At 33.6% G+C, this 18228-nt stretch overlaps 2 protein-coding genes across 2 annotated transcripts; one reads left to right on the top strand and one right to left on the bottom strand.

The window, feature by feature from the left end:
• The first annotated feature begins 3682 nt into the window (after nucleotides 1-3682).
• Nucleotides 3683-10593, top strand: Vang (Strabismus domain-containing protein Vang). Its single transcript, XM_015935403.3, has 2 exons — nucleotides 3683-6593; nucleotides 10052-10593. The coding sequence occupies exons 1-2, from the start codon at nucleotides 4562-4564 to the stop codon at nucleotides 10480-10482; spliced, it is 2463 nt and encodes an 820-aa protein (XP_015790889.2). The 5' UTR covers nucleotides 3683-4561; the 3' UTR covers nucleotides 10483-10593.
• Nucleotides 10594-10902: 309 nt separating this feature from the next.
• On the bottom strand, nucleotides 10903-17620 carry LOC107367666 (CUGBP Elav-like family member 3-B). The gene is made up of 4 exons (XM_015935404.3): nucleotides 16255-17620; nucleotides 15412-15973; nucleotides 14714-15190; nucleotides 10903-12928 (listed from the first exon to the last, which is right to left on the bottom strand). The coding sequence occupies exons 1-4, from the start codon at nucleotides 16903-16905 to the stop codon at nucleotides 12597-12599; spliced, it is 2022 nt and encodes a 673-aa protein (XP_015790890.2). The 5' UTR covers nucleotides 16906-17620; the 3' UTR covers nucleotides 10903-12596.
• Nucleotides 17621-18228: the final 608 nt, after the last annotated feature.

The following is an 18228-nucleotide window of genomic DNA, read 5'->3' as shown; positions in this document are numbered from 1 at the left end:
CCGCATTAAGATGAGATGAAGAGAGAAAAAATAACTTGCAACTAAATGATGTTGATGAGGTTTACAGTCGATCATGAATGATGATTATTTACTTGGTCATTTCTTTGGACTCAAAGATTTACTTGTTGAATCCGTTGATGCATGTCAAAGTGTTTCGCATTATTGCATGTCCATCTGTTATTGCTCACAGCTTTGGTCAAATTAAAATTTCATTCAAATAGTGATTTCCTATCAATAACTTATTCCAAGCTTCAATTATTGATATTGAATTTCAATTCAATTTGCATGATTTCCTCTAATTGTGCCTTTGACAACCTCCAGAGACTTCATCATTTCTTCTTCTACTCCTTTCTTTTGTAATACAAGCCTGAACTTTTTGAGAAATTCATTTTCGAAGAAAAAACAAAATTCATGAAAATATCATCATTCAACTTTCGAGTCATTTCCTATGATTGACCAACAAGATGCATTCGAATGAGGAATTAATTGTTCGAAATGAACAGAGTAAAGAAAATGCAAAATGGGTTTGGGTATTGGGTTTTCATTCATTACCGATCGACTTTAAACGCTGAAAAAAAAGTTGCGCAGATATCATGTGTCACCTGTTAAAGTGAAGCAAAGTGAATGCGAATTGTTTGTTGAACAGGAAAATATCGAGCAGTTTACCGATGAAATATTGGAAATGAAGTCATCTTTTGCGAATTTATTCGCCCATTTTTGCTTCTGTGATAATTGTAACTTGATTCGAGTCAGTAGGTTTTGATGACTTTTTTTACTGCTTCAGGTAACCAAGTAATGAGGAAAAAAAACTGGTTTCAATGTTTAAATGCAATACAAGAGCAAGGAAAACATTTCCCAGCCATTTTTTACCTTCCAATTTCACCTTCTTCTCACTTTTTTCCTGTCTTCTTATCTTGTCGCTCTCTTTCTACATTTTTCTCCTTTCTCTCTTTCTCTTCTTCTTACCCAACTTCATCATCCTTCTGTCTATACAAACAACTTTCTTCATCTCCATCATAACCTTAGACTTTTTTTCCCACAATTTGATGTGATTCTCTGTAAGGTCTCTTCTCAAGCATCGGCTACGACAAAAAAAACATTTACTGTAGTCATTATCATCATTCCCATCAAGATAGAGTAAACTTTATTCTTAACGGAATTTATGTTTTCATCGATATTCATGGTAAAAGTTTTTATTCTAGTTTCAGGGGCAATACAGAATGGAATGCAATATAAAAGTTTAAACTTTTCCAAGTAAAAAGATATAATAATAAGATGTAATAATGTATGACCGGTAAAGTTTGAGAAGAAAATTGTTGAGATAATTTCTGTTGTTTACGGTCAGTTTATTACTAATTGTTTGTTCTTGTTACAGAGAATGGACCTTGAGCAGCTTGAAAGATTCTTCTTTTCGTTTGCAAATAAATTTTCTAAACAATTAGAAATTCTTTGTTTTAAATTGATGCTCCTTTTCAAAGCACTAAAATTATCAGCTGACCAATTGTCAGAGTAGACTTTTTGCTTCAAATGTGCCCAGAACCTTTCTATTGACCTCAGCTGACATTTGGTGGGTTTTGGTCCTTCTGAAACGTAATTAATTCTAAAATTATCCAAAGTTTCTCTCTGACATGAAGCAACATCTGTTCAGAACAGAATCTGCTGTTTTTGCGATTGTTGGGTTTTCGCGATGAAAGTACCAATCTTTGCTAACGAGGAAAAAAGGGTAACAGTCTAGTTACACGGACACAAGGAGGAGTGTTAATTTAACACACGATTTAAACCAATCGCAGTAAAGGCACTCATGTGTTGTTTTGATAATTTTTACATAACAATGATATTTAAACTAATATTCAATTGTTGAATCAGTGGACAAACGAATTGACCAGCAAACTGCTTCAGAATTGCTTTAATATCTATCTCTATTTAGTTATTCTCAATTTTTACATTTAATTGATTGATATTAAATTCAAACAGATTGTCTTTATTGGTTACTGATTTAAAAGTCTTGCTAGTTACGCCTTGTGTCCGTGTAACTAGACTGTTATCGAAAAAAGAATCTCTCAAGCTGCTCAAATGGTCCACTCTCTGGAAATGGAAATGAACATTCATAACATTTTATTTGAATGGACACAATTTTTCAATAGTTTAACTATTTCGTTAAATTAATAATTAAACACTAACAACTAACATTGTAAGTCCGATTGACGAAGCACAGTTACATTCATTTTCAAGTTACCACTTTGGAGTCAAAATTCAAGCTCAATAATCATTTAGTTAAAACAAAGAGTTTGTTTAGCCTCTACCATTAAGAATGAGAAACGTATTTAGTAAGACAGGGAAATAGACAGATGATAAGAATAATTTGTAGCATTTCTCTCTCTCATTTTAGACATTCATTTTTGAATATTACATTTTATCTGAAAAATGAAAAGTTCTGTTTGTTTTCAAATGTTGTATTTTACTGTTTAAGTTAATTTTCATCATTTATCGATTTTTAGGTAAAATGCTGAGTAAGTTTCAATCTTTTGATTAGAAAATCGAAGTTCGATAAACTTTTTTGGTTCGATTTTTTGAAAAATCTCTAAATGAAATTTCATTTGTAAACTTTTTTCTTGACAATTTTGAAGGTAAAATCAATGAATTTTAATAATCTGAATCGTGTTTGAACACCTTTAAGTTTTACTTGATTTGAAAAATGTTTAAATTGGTTATCTTGATGAGTGAACAAAAAATCAATTACAATGATCTAATCAGTATTGATGATGGTTTAAAGTTAATTTGAAAAGATTTTTGAATGATTAATGAACTTGTCTGGTGAATAATTCTTGAAGAGAAAAGTTTACATTTGCATTGAAATTTTCATGGTCTTTAGTTGAATTTAATGATTGGACAATTGACTTCAATTAAACGATTATCTTTACGATTTGGGCAAGTTTACGTTGTTTGCCTTTTGGCGTTTCTCAATGAAACAAATCAGAACAAGAATGAGCCCACTTTCAATTGATTTACTGATTAATTAAACTGTTCAAACAATTTAAATTCCATCATTCATTTTTACCTTTAAACCAAAATCCCTGTTGCCCTTAATCACACAAGATCGCCCCTTAATAAGCCAACTATTTATTCCAATTCATTTTCAATTGAATCTTCGAAACTATTTCGCCCTTTCAGTTTTGCCCTTTCAATCAATTTCAACTAATTAAAGGCGATTTCAAGTCAAGATGAAGGTTTGGTGAATCAAGTTGATGGTGTTGATGTTTATCGTTAAGTAGCAAGAAAATATTTAAATAAAGTTTACATCAACTGTTAATATATTTATACAAGTTGAGCTTATTGTTTTATTACAGAGTAATAAGGATAATAAAAGAAGGCTTTTGCACTCATTTGAAATCTGGTGATGAAGATGATGATAATGATGATAATGATGGTGAAGAGAAAGGTTGAGAATGGACAAAAGGTAAGAGGGAGAAGAAGTAGGAAAAGCTAAGGTAAAGTAGGAACAGTCAAGGTAGGTTGATTGGGATTGGATAAGGTTGGGTTTAGATCAAGGTAAAGGTAGAGAGAGAGAGAGAGTGAGTAACATTTATATGTTGCTCTTTTTTTATTGATGATAATAAAGAAAGAAGCAAAGACAGTGAGAAAAAAAGAGAGAGAAGAAGATGAAAAAATATTCAAAGGTAAAACCGGACTGATGAGGTTGATGTAGTTGCCTTGATAGAGTCTCACTTTACTCCGAGTATTAATACAAAGGTTTTTGCTCTTTCTTTTCTTTCGCGTTGATCATACAAAATAATGATAGTATAATTATAATGAATGATGAAAACAGGTTTTGGGTTATCCAATTTGAGTAAGAAAAGTCTTTTTTTTTACGATTTTTTGGTTCGCTTTCTATCCATTTTCAACTTTTCTTCTAATAGATGGAGCTGTTTTTCAACTGTTTTCGCCTGTTTTTGCCTTTTCTGGTTTAGTTGTTAATCATTGCAATAAGAGTAAACTATGCTTCTTTACCTTTTTTTTTGTTTATCTCTTGCTCTTTCTCTGTCATTTTTATCAAATAGTAGAGGCGCTAAAAGGTAATTCAAAGGTATTTGTTAATTGATTAGATTAAAAAATTAGATTAAAATTAAATTGAAGAGTGACTGATTAAACGCCTCTAGCTTAGGACCGCCAACCTCGTTTACCATTGAATGGAGAGTTGTCTTGCTACTCTTTTATTTTTACTCTATTTTCCTTGTTTTTTAAAGTTCAACTCTACTGAGTTTATCTACATTTTCTGAAGTTTTTCTCAGTCTTTTTCTTCATTTGGTGATTAATCTTGTGACTTGTTATACCAACATTTGGACAATATTATTTATTTTGGTTTAACCAACTTTGGTTTTACTTTTCAACTCTTATGTGATATCGTCTGTTTGCCTTTGTGATTTTACTTCTGTTTTTTTGGGTTACACTTTTCTGGTTCTTGGTTGTTGGTTTAATCATTAATGATTGCTGATGTTTCATCTTTTGTTTTTGATTTACAACATCATGTCAACATGACAATTTATGTGTGTGAATCTATACCATGAGTTGTTACAATTATCCAACTGGACCATCATCTACAGTTACATCTGGTGCAACAACAACTACACCGCAAAGGATTAATTACAACAATGCTAGTAATGTGAATGGTGGTGGTGGCAGTGGTGTCAATTTGACCAACACTTTAACCGGTAATGCCAATTCGGTTTACAATAGTTTTGATGTTAATAATATATCCTCATCTAATCAACTTGGTTTAACCAATCCGGTTAGAAGTTCTTCTCGTCATTCTCACCGGTCAACCCGAACTGATCGTTCATATCATGTTCCAACCATGTCTAGTGGTTCAGGACTTATTGTTAGCCAGAGTATCAATGGTGGCATTGCCAATGGTTTAATATCTTCAGGTTCACCTTATGATGGTTTAATTCAAAATACAGATGATAGGCTTTCAATTAAATTAAATTCAACTTTAACCCGATCAGGTTTTGGTGGAACACCGAGTGGAAGTGGTTTAAATTTAACTGGATCCAATCAATTTCAACAACAACAACCACAACACCCTGCTCACCGTGTAAACTCATCAAATCATCTTTCTCACAGCCAACCTCATCACAATAATCATTCGTCATCACATCATCCAGTCTCACTTGCCGGTCAACAATCTTCCTCTTCCCGTCATCGTCATCATTACCTTTCCCATCACAATCAAAACCATCATCATACCGATGAATCAATTGAAGTGTCCATAATGCCTGGTGATGATCCCTGGGCTGATAATACAACAGCCATAACCGGTAACACCTCGGATCGTTCCGTGTCCATAGATGTTGATCTCAATAAACTTGGTAAACCAGGTTACAATTTATCTGTAACAAATTCATTTCGCAATTCAAGTGTTCATCATAACCTCAACAATGGTGACTCTTCAAACAATTTATGGAACTCTTCCGATTGGTCGACAAAATGCTCAATCTGGTGTGGACCATTTACCCTTGGACTATTATCTTTATGTGCCTTTATATCGCCCCTTGTGATGGTAATTTTACCTCAAATAGAAACCTTGGAGTGGAAGGTTAAGGAATGTGGACCCGAATGTGATGGCACCCTAATCAGTTGTCTATTTAAATTGGCTCTTCTCTCAATTTTATCCTACATTACCTTCTTCTCCTCGCCCCGATCATCCTTACCACGGATAGATGTTTACCGTGCCCTACTCATGACTCTACTCACCTTTCTCATGGTAGCTTATTGGGTGTTTTATATTGAAAAAATTTGGGATCGTCGTTTCTCCGACTATGAACTAACCTATCAATCTATCGTACAATTTTCAGTTTCCATTGTAGATGTACTCTTGTGGATACACTTTGCCGCTGTTGTAATGCTCAAAATAAAACCAAATGAATCTGTGTTTATAGTTAAAGTTACCCGATCACCAGATGGTGAAGCAAGATCATACACTTTGGGTGAACTTTCAATTCAACGAGCTGCCGTTGTTGTCCTCGAAAAGTATTACACTGATTTCACCATTTACAATCCATATCTTGAACTGGCTCCGCGTCGGGTTCGAGGTAAATCTCTTCGTGGCATCAACAGTCTGGGGCCAAGGTCTACGTTGAAATTTTACGACATTGATGGCATCAGTTCCAATGCCAATGGTATTATTGGAAATGGAGGATTAACTGGTGAACATCAGGTTACTGGCAATGAATCTGTTGTCGGTGCTCCAATTGGACCTGGTGGCAATACAATTGGATTACCAGGAAGTTTAATTTTAGGGACTCATCAAAAATCGTCCACTCTTCAATCAGCCAATGGAAATGGTAATGAGCCTGAAAGATTTGATGAGATCAACAATTTGGAGGAAAGAGGTTCTCGTGTTGGTGGACGATCTGTTCGTCATGTTCGCGACAACTCTTCTAGTCATCATCACCATCATCATCATCATTCTCACAATGAAAGATTTTATGAAGAGCACGAGTATGAACGTCGAGTTCGTAAGCGTAAAGCTCGTCTTTTATCAGCAACAGAAGATGCCTTTACTCATATTAAACGGATACGTGCCGATGAACCATGTAAGTTACCATTTCAATTCAATTTATCGCCACTTTTCATCAGTTTTTTCAAACATTTCACCAAATCTATTGGAAAATACAAAATCTTTCAACTCAACCTTTATAAATAAAAGGCAACCTGTTAGTAAAGTCCTCATGAAAATTTGAAAATTTCAGCGAGTTGAGGTCAAAGAGTGTTGTAGCAAGAGAGACCACGAAATAAGGAAAAATTTAGGTTTGAGATTTGGTAAGAAAGTTCACTTTAAGTTGGCGTATACTTAAAGAATTGAAAAGTTAACCAGAAAATGCACTAAAAACTATTGCTTGAAGCAAAAATACACTCAAAGTTGTCAATGTTTTAATCGATTTTTTGATTAGCGCCGCCCGAGAGTCAACTTTTGAGTTTATCTCAAACCTACAAAATGATCATTACGTGAAGTCTCTTACTCTTTGGTTAAGCATGTCATAGAGAGATAAATGATACACAATTTTAATCAAAAAACTATGCTCTTCTTGATAAATTATCCATCGTAAATACGATACCTTTTCTTGAATGGACTTTAATGAGCTCTTTTAAAAACAGTTTGCCAAACCCATGTTAAAAACACAGAGAAATTGAGATTAGACAAAAAGCTGAAAAGCTATACACAAATGTAAAGACTTTCGGCAAAGGTTTATCCATGATCTTTTTGCTCAATTATTCAATGAAATTCATAGTTACAGACATTTAATATTTTGCCTTTGCTTTCGCTCAGATTTAATCATGAAAATTGTCTCATTTTAAAAGGCAAACAAACGGATAATTCACTTGAAATCATGAGTTATATGGTTGACAAAGATCCCATGAGAAGTAACTCATATTCATCTTCATTTTTAAGTTAATTTCCTTCTCCTGCCTCATCATCATTATTCAGTTTCAGTTTCATCTCATTGTAAACCTTTTTTTGTTCAAGACTGGACTCAAGCAACTCAGATCATTCAAGAGAAAAGGATCATTTTCATGCATCAAATGAAAAATATTAATCTTTAGATTTGTATCGATTCTAATTTTCATAAAAAATTAGATTAAATAATTCAATCCTATTGCTAGTAAGCTTAAAAAATGCGGACTCTACTAACAGGTCGCCCTTTATTTTGAATGATGATTGATAAAAGAGGCTAAAACAGAGGATCAATAACATTTACCACTTGTTTCCATTCATTTCCTTCTCGTGCCAAAGTTGCATGGTTACCCTTTTTTTCGTCAAAATGAGAACCATGTTTTCTCATTATGAATAGTGTTTCTCGTGCATCACGTCGCATGTTAAACTGAAGAAAATCTCAACATGGCATTGTTGGATAATCACCTTTATTTTGCTCAGTTAACTAATCATATCATGCCTTTCATCTCAATGAGCATTTCATTCCCAAATTCAATTCTCATTTTTTTTCTTGTTTTCCTTTTTTTCTCCTCTTCTCTCATTATCTTCTTCTTTTCCATTTCGTTTACATTTTACTTACTTTTCAACATTTGTTCAATACATAAATCATAACCAAATCTCATCTTCATCTTAATCTCAACTTTCACCCTTAATTTAATTCAATTTCAACATGTTTCCCTCAAACTATTACAACTTTTCAAAGTTCATCTTTACTTTGTTTACTCATTTTGCACAGTTAAACAATTGAACAAATTTAACAGCAATTATAATCAATAAGATGCACACATAATTCACCTGAATCTGCTTCAAGTTTGCATAAATTACCAAAAAAAGTCATCTGTTGCTCTTAAAATTTTATAAAATTTTCCCAGAAAAAGTTCCAAAAATTGATGCAAAATTTTTCCAAATTTGCTTCTATCTTTCACTGAGAGTTGAAAACAAATGCTCAAAAACATCTTAACTATGAAACAATAATTGTACAACAATTATAATTACCACAATTTATCACTTAATTGAAGCTAATAGCAATTATAATTTATCAAATTCCCCCTTTTGATTAAATGTAAACAATTACAGTTCAATTTACAAATCAAAGTGCAACTGAAAAGAAGCTTGAAAAAACTTGAAATCAATACAAATAAATTTCAAGTTTACCTTTTCCTAGCCTCTTATTTAAACACTGAAAATGAAGTTTTCAACTTTTCCAATTTTGTTTTCTCTCTCTCTCTTCCAATTTCATCTAAACTTCAATGAACGGATCTATCATTTTACATGTATTACTGGTTACTTCATTTTAATTCATTTCATCCTCTCATGGTAACACTGTTAGAGTAAAGAAAATGTTACCTCAATGAAAAAAGATGAAGTTGATGATGATAACATCCGATTTTGCCTGAGGGTCCATTCTTCCCATCGAACATTTGCTATCTCACTATTTCTCTCTTTTACCGACTAATATTAGCTAAAGAAGAAGAAGAAGATAAAAAATGAAAGTATAAAGAAGATGGAAAGACTGGTCAGAGATGATAATGTGAAGGAATATAATTTGGTAAAATGATGATAAAAAGAAGATAAAGAAAGAAAGAGAGAGAAAGAGAAAGGATGAAAAAACTCAAGACCTCACGTGAACTTGGCAACATTGTGAACTGTCCATTGAAATGTGGAAAGTAAGAAAGATGGAAGAAGAAAAAAAAACTCAAATAAAAATGCAAAACTATTGAAGCTCATTGTATCTTATATATACTCTTAATTCAACAATAAACCATCAACCTGAATAGCCAAAAGTTTTTCTTTCAAACACAATGCTACAAAATACGGATTCTCCTCTTTTTCCCACCCTGTTTAAACGTTCATTTCTGTGATTGAAGTAAATTAACTATAATTGATCAGCTAATCAATACTAGTTGAATTAGCAATTTAAAGGTGTCAGAACTTATTGATATTTTTCATGAAAAAATTGAAATTGAAATCAAAATTTAACATCAATCGAAAGTTTAAGGTCCATGTAATCACTTAGCAAAATTTGAAACTTCTAATCATTACCATTATTTAACTATTCAAATTGGTTGCTCAAAAAAATCAATTTTTTGGCCATTTTCTATGCGATTTTCAAATAGGATTTTCATTTGAATTGCAAAAAAAGTTGAGAAAATAAAAGATTGAAAGGATTGTTTGTGGCGCCATCGCGTTCTTCGTTTTTTCCCTATCCTTATCTCAAAAAGATAGTCAACATTGCGTAGTCTTGTTATACTCTTTGGTCTACCTACTTACTTGCCTGATCCCAATCATATTGAAAATGTTTCAGATGACCAGATTTCTGATCACTTGATTAGATAATTAACTGAGTGTGTATCTGTCTTTGAAAGTGTACGAAACTCAATGTCCGTACTTTATTGTATGGATGAAATTAACTTACTAATTGCCTTAATATTAGAGTTTAAATTTTGCCTCATTTATCATTCATCACTTCTTGTTTGCTCTTTAAACTGATTTAAGATGATTAAGAAATTGAATTTTTGTTCATTTTAACTAATCAATATTTTTTGTGTCTTTCAAAAGGTCCAGTTTCATCTCCAATTGATCCCAAAGAAGCATCTCAAGCAATATTTCCTGCCATGGCCCGATCTCTTCAAAAGTTTTTACGAGTGACGAGGCAACAGCCACGACATACGGTTGAATCCATTGTTGACCATTTGGCCACCTGTTTAACTTACGATCTTTCACCGAAAGCTTTTCTTGAAACCTTTTTCAACCCTCGTCCAGTCATATCATGTTCAACTGAATGTAAACCCATTCAAACCTGGGGCTTGGTTTCCGACGTTTTACTCACTCGAACCATCGAGTCGGGCACAATTTTCATGCTCAGACAAAACGATGTTTCCCTTTTGGTTACCGTAACATCGATTCCTCATTTAAACATTACCGAAGAAATTATCGATCCAAAATGTAATAAATTTGTATTCAAAATGAACTCTGAAACTTCAGTTTAAGCTGAAACATGTTTCACCATTTAAATAATCTTTAAATCTTGCTGAATATTTACCGGCATCAAAATCATTATTTAATGAAAATATTAAAAAACACATTTACAAAACCTTTCATTTCTCGTATCCACTTGACTTTTTCAGTATAAAATCAGTTCGTCACGAAACGCTAAATTCGAGTCGGGAAAAGTGTTGTGTACTTTAGTGATTTCAACTTGACACTCTTTTCGTTGCTTTTGTTTGCCATTATCAGAAACAGCAACTGCAACATGTCCAAGATTCATTTTTAAAGCTTATCAATGGATCATGAATTATTGACCTCTAACAAGATTGTAAGATTTATCACCATGAGTCAAATTGAACCAATTTATCAATATTAAAATTCAACATTTGCTAAGGGCAAGTAAAAGATAAATGACTTCTGTGTTGAATCTTTGATAATATTTCTTTTAATGAGAAATTTTTCAATATTTTGTATCATTTTTGTTTCTTGTTTGATCAATACAAGTTACATTGATAGTGGTTGTTGAAGTGATTTAAGTTTATCTTGTAATTTCATTGAATTTCCTGGCTTGGACAATCAAATTGTTCCCATGTTAAGTGTGTCTTTGTGTCTTCCATTCACAAAGTTGAAGAATATAAATTTACTTAATTTTGCTTTATCTTGATTTCTGTTGAAACGTTGAGAATAGTCAAGAATGATAATAGTTTCTAATTTGTTTTCTTTTAGTGGCGATGTTGATGACCAGGGTTGGCGAGAAGAAGAAAGAGAAAGAATGTGAATTTCAATTGAAACGAAATGAACGTTCTCTTCATGTTCATCACAAGTTTCGATGAGGTTGAGTTTTCTTGATAAATGAAGTGGCAAAAAAGGACGATAAGATGGCCAAAGATGAAGATGAATATTGGAGGCAATCTCCATCTCAGTTGAATTCATGAGTAAAATGATAACAGGAAATGTGCTCAATTGATGGATATTCACCAATTTTGATGAAGCATTTGTTTTTTGCGTTAAAATCAACAACTTGGTTTCAAATATTTCTTTTCAAAATAACATTATTCGAGACCAAAAAAAGTGTTTCAAAAAGAGAACGAAGTAGAAATTATCTTTATCTATTCAACGGACTTTCATGATTTCCATCTCTTGTCATGCCAATTGAAAAAAATGACTTTCTCTATTCAAGCTTTACTTCCATTCCTAATCAACAAAACTTTTTCAATTGAAACTGTAAATTTATTGGTAAAATATTTTTATAATAATAATAGCATCAATAATAATTGTAATAATTTTTGTTTCGAGGGTTCGATTGGAAAGATTTCAACCTTAAAGTGTTTCACTTTTGGCTACTTTTTGTGTCTCTTTGATTGATAAATGGTCAGTCAGTAAGTATTCAAGTTGATCGGGTAAACACTTTCAAAGTTGATTTCTTTCAAATCCATTTGATATTTGCTTCAACTTTCAATGGAAGCCTGAAAAATTAGCAGAAAAAAAGAGTTTTGGTGAATTTTGTTTTCTTATGAACATTACTTGAATTTTCATTCTTGCCTTTACTTTTGATTATTCATTCAGATCCTCGTGATTAATAGTGTCAGTGAGTGTTTTCTGGTGTTTGAGTGAAAGTGTAATGTGTTGTGAAGTGAAGTTTGGCTGTTTGCTTTTTTTGGGGAAATTTTTTTTTACCTTTTTCACCTTTTTTGTCAATTTTATGGAAAAAGTTCAAGCTTTCAAAATGAAAAGAATCTTTTGAAAACTTGGAATATTGATTATTTGTTTTGTTAAGTATTAGCTATTTCGGTGTTTACCTGAGCAGATAATGATATATTAATTCATGGAGAAAGGCTATACTTGATAATTTCTGTCAACCCTGGAAGGTTCATTCTCTGTGCTTAACTCTTTTGGCCTAAATGAGTGTCGAGCATCTTTGCGCTTCTTCTTTTGAAGCGATACTCTTGGGTTTTGACTTTTGTTTGAGCGCAATCTTGACTTTTTTGTACAAAAATTTTGTTGTCACTTTTTTAGTCGCAATCAATTGCGCAGTTTTGTTGCTTTTGATCCTCGTGATTCTTGCGCTTTTTTCTTGTTCTTTTGTCTTTCTTTCTCTTTCTTTCATTATCTCGGGTTAATAAGGCCTGTTGGCATCTTTTGGTCGCTTCAGTTGAACCTTAAGGCGTTTCATACCAATCTGGAAACCATTCATGGCTTGTATCGCATTCTGGGCACTGGCTGGGTTATCAAAGCTCACAAAGCCAAAGCATTTTGATTGATTTGTGGCTCGATCAATGAATACTTTGGCTGAAATAACGTTACCAAAGGGAAGAAACATTTGCATTAACTCGGAATCTCCAAACTCTTGAGGAAGATGGTAAATGAACAAGTTACATCCATCGGGTCCTTCCCTTTGTGCCACTGAAGAGGCAACAATGGAACCACCAGATTGTTGTGCTGCTAGAACTGGACAGAAAAGAGAGAAACAAATAAAATATTTATTTTCAGAAAATAATATTTGAAAAAGGATTGAGAAATTTCTATTGCTTTCTTTGTGAAATCATAAAATGGTCAACTTGTTGAGAAATGGTCTCAAGAAAGGGATTCAGATGGAGACGAAACTAATAAAATGTTAATCTATTGGAAGAGATTGTTTGAGCAAGTGAAATGTCTGCCATGGAAGATTAATTTCATTGAATTCTTATCTATCTCAAGTTTTTGCAGTTTGTTCTGTAGCAAAGTGTTCATATAAGTTGAACTTGCATGCTCAATGCTTCATGATTGTAGATGAAAAATAAATGTTGAAATTGATTGGAAAGATTAGGTCAACTCGGTTATCATGCAATGTAACTCTAGTATCTTCTCATTCCTTTTATTTGCCGACTGTTTGTGAATCATTCAAAACTAGTTCAATGAGAAGCTGAAAAAATAAATTAACTTTTTATGTTTTCAATCAGTCGATTAGGATTGCAATGTTGTTGAAGGAATGAGAAAAGATGATCTCTTGGACAATTGGAAAACAGTGATTCAAATGCTGTCCAAGACACTGATCCAAATCAACCTAGCCATCAACGGTTTATCGCACCTTCTTACGGTTCGATTCATGAGAAATTTCACATATTCTCAATGTAAATTTTTGATAAAAAAATTGCTCTCAAATTGTAAGATCAACATCAAAATAAATTGAAAATTTTCATCAATCACTGGATTTATCTGCAACTTGCTTTTTGCGCCACAATAAAGTTCAACTCTACAAAAGGCTTCAAAAGACTGAGTTAAAAACTCATCAATTTACATAAATTTGTCAATATTTTCCATGAAAAGTTCAATCAAATTGATGACTGCTTTCAAATGGCAATCTTGTTTCACATAAAATGCTCATCTTGATCGATGTAAAAGTATGTTCATTCTGAGTCACTAGAGGGCAGCACTGACTTGTTCAGGATTGTTCATTTTTACAGGCAACAAGTAATCAATAAATTTAACAGTTGAAGGTAAATTGAAATTTAATATCTTAATATCACTTCTTTTCTTGTCAATCTTATTGATCTTCATTTATCTTTTCTGGCAATGACATCTTTAGCTTGTTGAATAGACTAAGAAATGCAAGTGACACACATTTATAATTGACTCGACTGTCCTTATCTTGACCATACTTGAAATAAACTGTCACAATCAATTTAATAAAAACTGACAACAGAATTGGTAAACCAATATTGAGTTTTCCAGGTGAAAACGTCTTACTCTGAATATTGATTGAAGATTTCAGTTTAGCTAGAAAAGACAATTTTACTTTCTCTCTAACACAAGTAAATCTGAATAATGAAATTTGTCTCAACTCAACAAAAACAAGCTCGTAAATTCAAAATTGATTGCCAGTCAATCTTTCATTTGTTGAACAAACTTGCATATTCATAGCGTTTCCTGGCAAAAAACAGCTTCTCAGGATTGTCCTTTAACACAAAAATAATTGCAAAATGTTGATCATGAAGCAACGTAATTTCAGTTTATTGATTTGAATGAGACTATTGGGAGTTGATTTTCCAATGAATATTCTGGATAAGCCATGAAATTTTAACCTTAAATAATCTATAGATCTAAATTGGTTCAAGAGGAAATATTGAAACTCGAATAAAAATGTTGGTTCGAGGTTAACTATTGAATTTCAAAGGGACTTGAGCTCAGGTTGGAAATGAATTGATTTGACCAACGAAATGGTTTTCAAAGTGATTGAGTATAATTGATATTTACCTTGAGCAAACTGGCCAGCATAGGCAGCCGCTGCCGCTGAAGGATAAGCCGCTATCCCGGGATAAGGTGAGTGAGGATTAAGGCTGGAATAAGCGGCAGCCGCAGCAACAGCCGCAGCAGCAGCAGGTGATAGACCATCAGATCCCGGAGCTGAAGCTCCATTTGGAATGGCTCCCACTGAGGTGGGTGGAGGCGGTGGAGGTGGCAATAAACCAGAAAGACATCCATTGGTAAACACTGAGTCACCTGTATGAGCTCCACCATTGGTGCCACCAGCAGCGGCAGCTGCAGCTGCAACTGCGGCAGCAGCAACAGCAGATCCATTGCAAGTGTGAGTCGGAAAGTTTGGCGGACTTGGTGCTGTTGTTGGAGGAGCATGTGAATGAGGATGACTGTGATGACCAGAAGCTCCATTGGTATTGTTTGATCCATTGGTCAGGTTTCCACCCGGATTACCTGCTCCAATCCCAATGAAACCTTTACCATTGCAAAAGGGTCAAAGGAAATCACCAAACATTGTCGATATCGATTTATATCGATTAAAGAATAAAAAGGAAAATAAAATTATTTACAATTAAAATATTGTGAAATGAAACAATCAATCAATCAAAACACAACACAACTTTCATTCAAGTTGCAACCAAGAACAAGTAAATGAATTGAAAACTGAATCAATTTTTTGTTTCATGAAAACTTACCAATACAGCCATCTGATGATGAAGTTAATGTTGCTGGACTCGCTAATCCATTTGGTATTTGGCACTGAGGAGGTAAAGGAGGTGCTAAAACAGCAGCAGCAGCCATTGGATTGATGTAACCCTGTGAAGCGGCTGCTGCTGCCATAAGCGCTTGATGATGTTGGGCATAAGCTGTTCCATAAGAGCCAAAAGTGTTTACCATGAAAGGATTGAGTATGCCCATGTTACCTGCAAGCTGTTGCATCCGGCGGATCTGCCTTTCCTTTTCCGTGTCTGCAAATTTAACCACAAGGGAAGATGAAGCTCCATGCATTGTTTGACTTCCATGGAGAGCATCAATGGCCGATTGAGCTTCACCGTGTGATGAAAATTTAACAAATGCACAGCCCTTTGACTGGCCATCATGACCACGAAGTATTGTACACTCTTCAATGGTACCAAAGGCTTGCAACAACTGTCTCACATCATCTTCCGATTGTTGCTTGGACAACATTCCGATAAACAGTTTTCGCTCCTCACCACGACCTTCAGAGTCGGATTTCACTTGAATTGGACGGTTCATCTGGAAGAAGCGAAAGAGAGACAAAAAAAATATTAACAATAAATCCAAAAATGAGTCAAAACTGATGGTAAAGTGAATGGTCAAGACAAGAGAAAAGAAAAGAAAAGGATAAAATGAAAAGAAAACAATCAATCACATGAACAACTGAAAATGTTGATTAATCATGATAGTGTCGACAATCGAGAGGCAAAAAATGATATGAAAGAAAAATAAAGTTTATGGAAGGCGAAAAAAAAGTCGAGAAAAAAAAGTTATCAAAAGTAGAGAAACAATGAACACACTTTGACTGATTTTGTAGTTTTTGTTGGACTAACTGTTGATGGTGAAGTTGACGTTGAAACTGTTGATGTTGCCGTTGAGATGAAATTCATTGATGGTGAATCTGATTGTTTACAAGGTTCATCAATTGAACTATCAATGGTATTGGCTGTTGAATTATTATTATCGCTATCACTAGTTGAATGGGAGTTGTCAATGGAGTTATTACTATTGTTGATGTTTTTGATGTTTTTAATGTTGAGAGTGTTGTTGGTGTAATTATTTGAATATTTAACACGATAATTGACGGTTGAGGAAGATGTTGATGAACAAGATGATAGAGTGGTACAATCGGTTGGAATTTTGGTTAAAGGTGAAAGAGATGTTGAATTGTAAAAGTAGGGTGAACTTGAATGATGGTAAGATGATAAATTGTTGTGCTGATGAGCAAAGGGATGATGATGATGATGGTGATGATGGGAACCTGAATTGGAATGAGGATGTTGATAGTGAGGGTGTGATGACGGCTGTTGCTGTTGGTGAAGATGGTGATGAAGTTGAGGTAAAGTTGACAGCGAGTTTACTATGGTTGCTGGTGGCGATGAAAAATATGGTAAAGTTAATGATGATTGGTAATTGGGTAAAACAATATGTTGATAAACTAGGGAATCCATTTATAACCAATTATCTGTGTAAGCACAAACGACTTTCTTGGAGGGATTAAAGTGTAATGTTCAGCTTCAAGTTTACAAGTTTCCTTGGTCTTTCTGGTCTCATTGCTGTTACTACTTGAGTCAACTTGTGGCAACATTTAATAAACGCTTTCAATGATTGTTTTGTATTTTTTGTCTTATTAAAATACTAATTGACGAAAAAAAATGAAGGAGAAATGAAGGAAAATGAAAGAATAAAATTGGAATAAAATTTACAGAAAGTTCAATATTTTATCAAATTTATTACCATTCAACATGCTCTATGAAACTATCTGTTTCCACACTGAATTATCTTTCAATTTCTTTCCTTCATATTATTCACATCATCATCATTCTTATCTTCATTTTGTTCACATGCTCTTTTCAGTCGCTCTTCATCTCACCAACTCACTTGTGCCATGTTGAAGGAAGAGAGAAAAGGAAGAGAAAAAGGAAGAGAAAAGAAGAAAGAAAGAAAAAGGTTCAAACTTTGGAGTTGTCAAGGGAGGCGAAAAGAAAGAGAAGATAAGTTCAGAGTTTTTGCGATGTTTCTGTCTATTTTTGCTTTTCGCTTTCGGCAAACCAGAGCAACTCACTTAAAGGTAAAAAAGAAGAAGCTTGAAGATGAAGAGCAAAATGATGATCAGATTGATGAGAAGGATGAAGATGTGGATAAGGATGAAGATGGCGAGATGAAAAAGAGAAGGAAAAACCTTTTTTTTCTTCGCTCTTCCAAACTAGAATATTTATTGATAAGAGAGGACAAGGATGAAGTTTCTATGGCAACTAGCATGCAGTTTCTCTCTTCTTTTTCATTCTCATCTTCACTCTATTCAATCAGTTGTTACCATCAGATGAAAAATAATGTGAAGATAAAATGTTGGTTTCCAAGCAACAGAGAGAGAGAGAGAGAGAAGAAGAAGAAGAAGAAGAAGAAGAAAAAGGTTTTTCCTTTTCAAGAGAAAGAGATGAAGATGAAGATGAAAAGACAAAAAGAGAAACTCGGATTTAAAAAAAAATCCAAAGTGAGAATGAAATGAAAGTGGAAATGCTGCTTTTCGCAAGAAGACGAATCTTGGTCCATTTCGCTTCCATCAAGGATGATGCTGATGATGAGGAAAGGATGAGCAAAAGTGAGAAAAGAAAGAAGGGAAGAAGAGAGAGAAAAAGTAAAAATATCTGTTGAATGTAGCTTTAGGTTGTTGATAATATTTTATTTGTTCACTGGTTTTTATCGATTAAATATTCGTCCCTTTATCATCCAAGATTCCTCCCCATCTTCATCATCATTCAATCTATTAATAC

Source organism: Tetranychus urticae, chromosome 1 (assembly GCF_039701765.1).
Source record: "Tetranychus urticae isolate SD_2017Ah chromosome 1, NJAU_TeUrti_SD_1.0, whole genome shotgun sequence".
Lineage (NCBI taxonomy): Eukaryota > Metazoa > Arthropoda > Arachnida > Trombidiformes > Tetranychidae > Tetranychus > Tetranychus urticae.
This window is presented reverse-complemented; position numbering and strand designations above follow the sequence as displayed.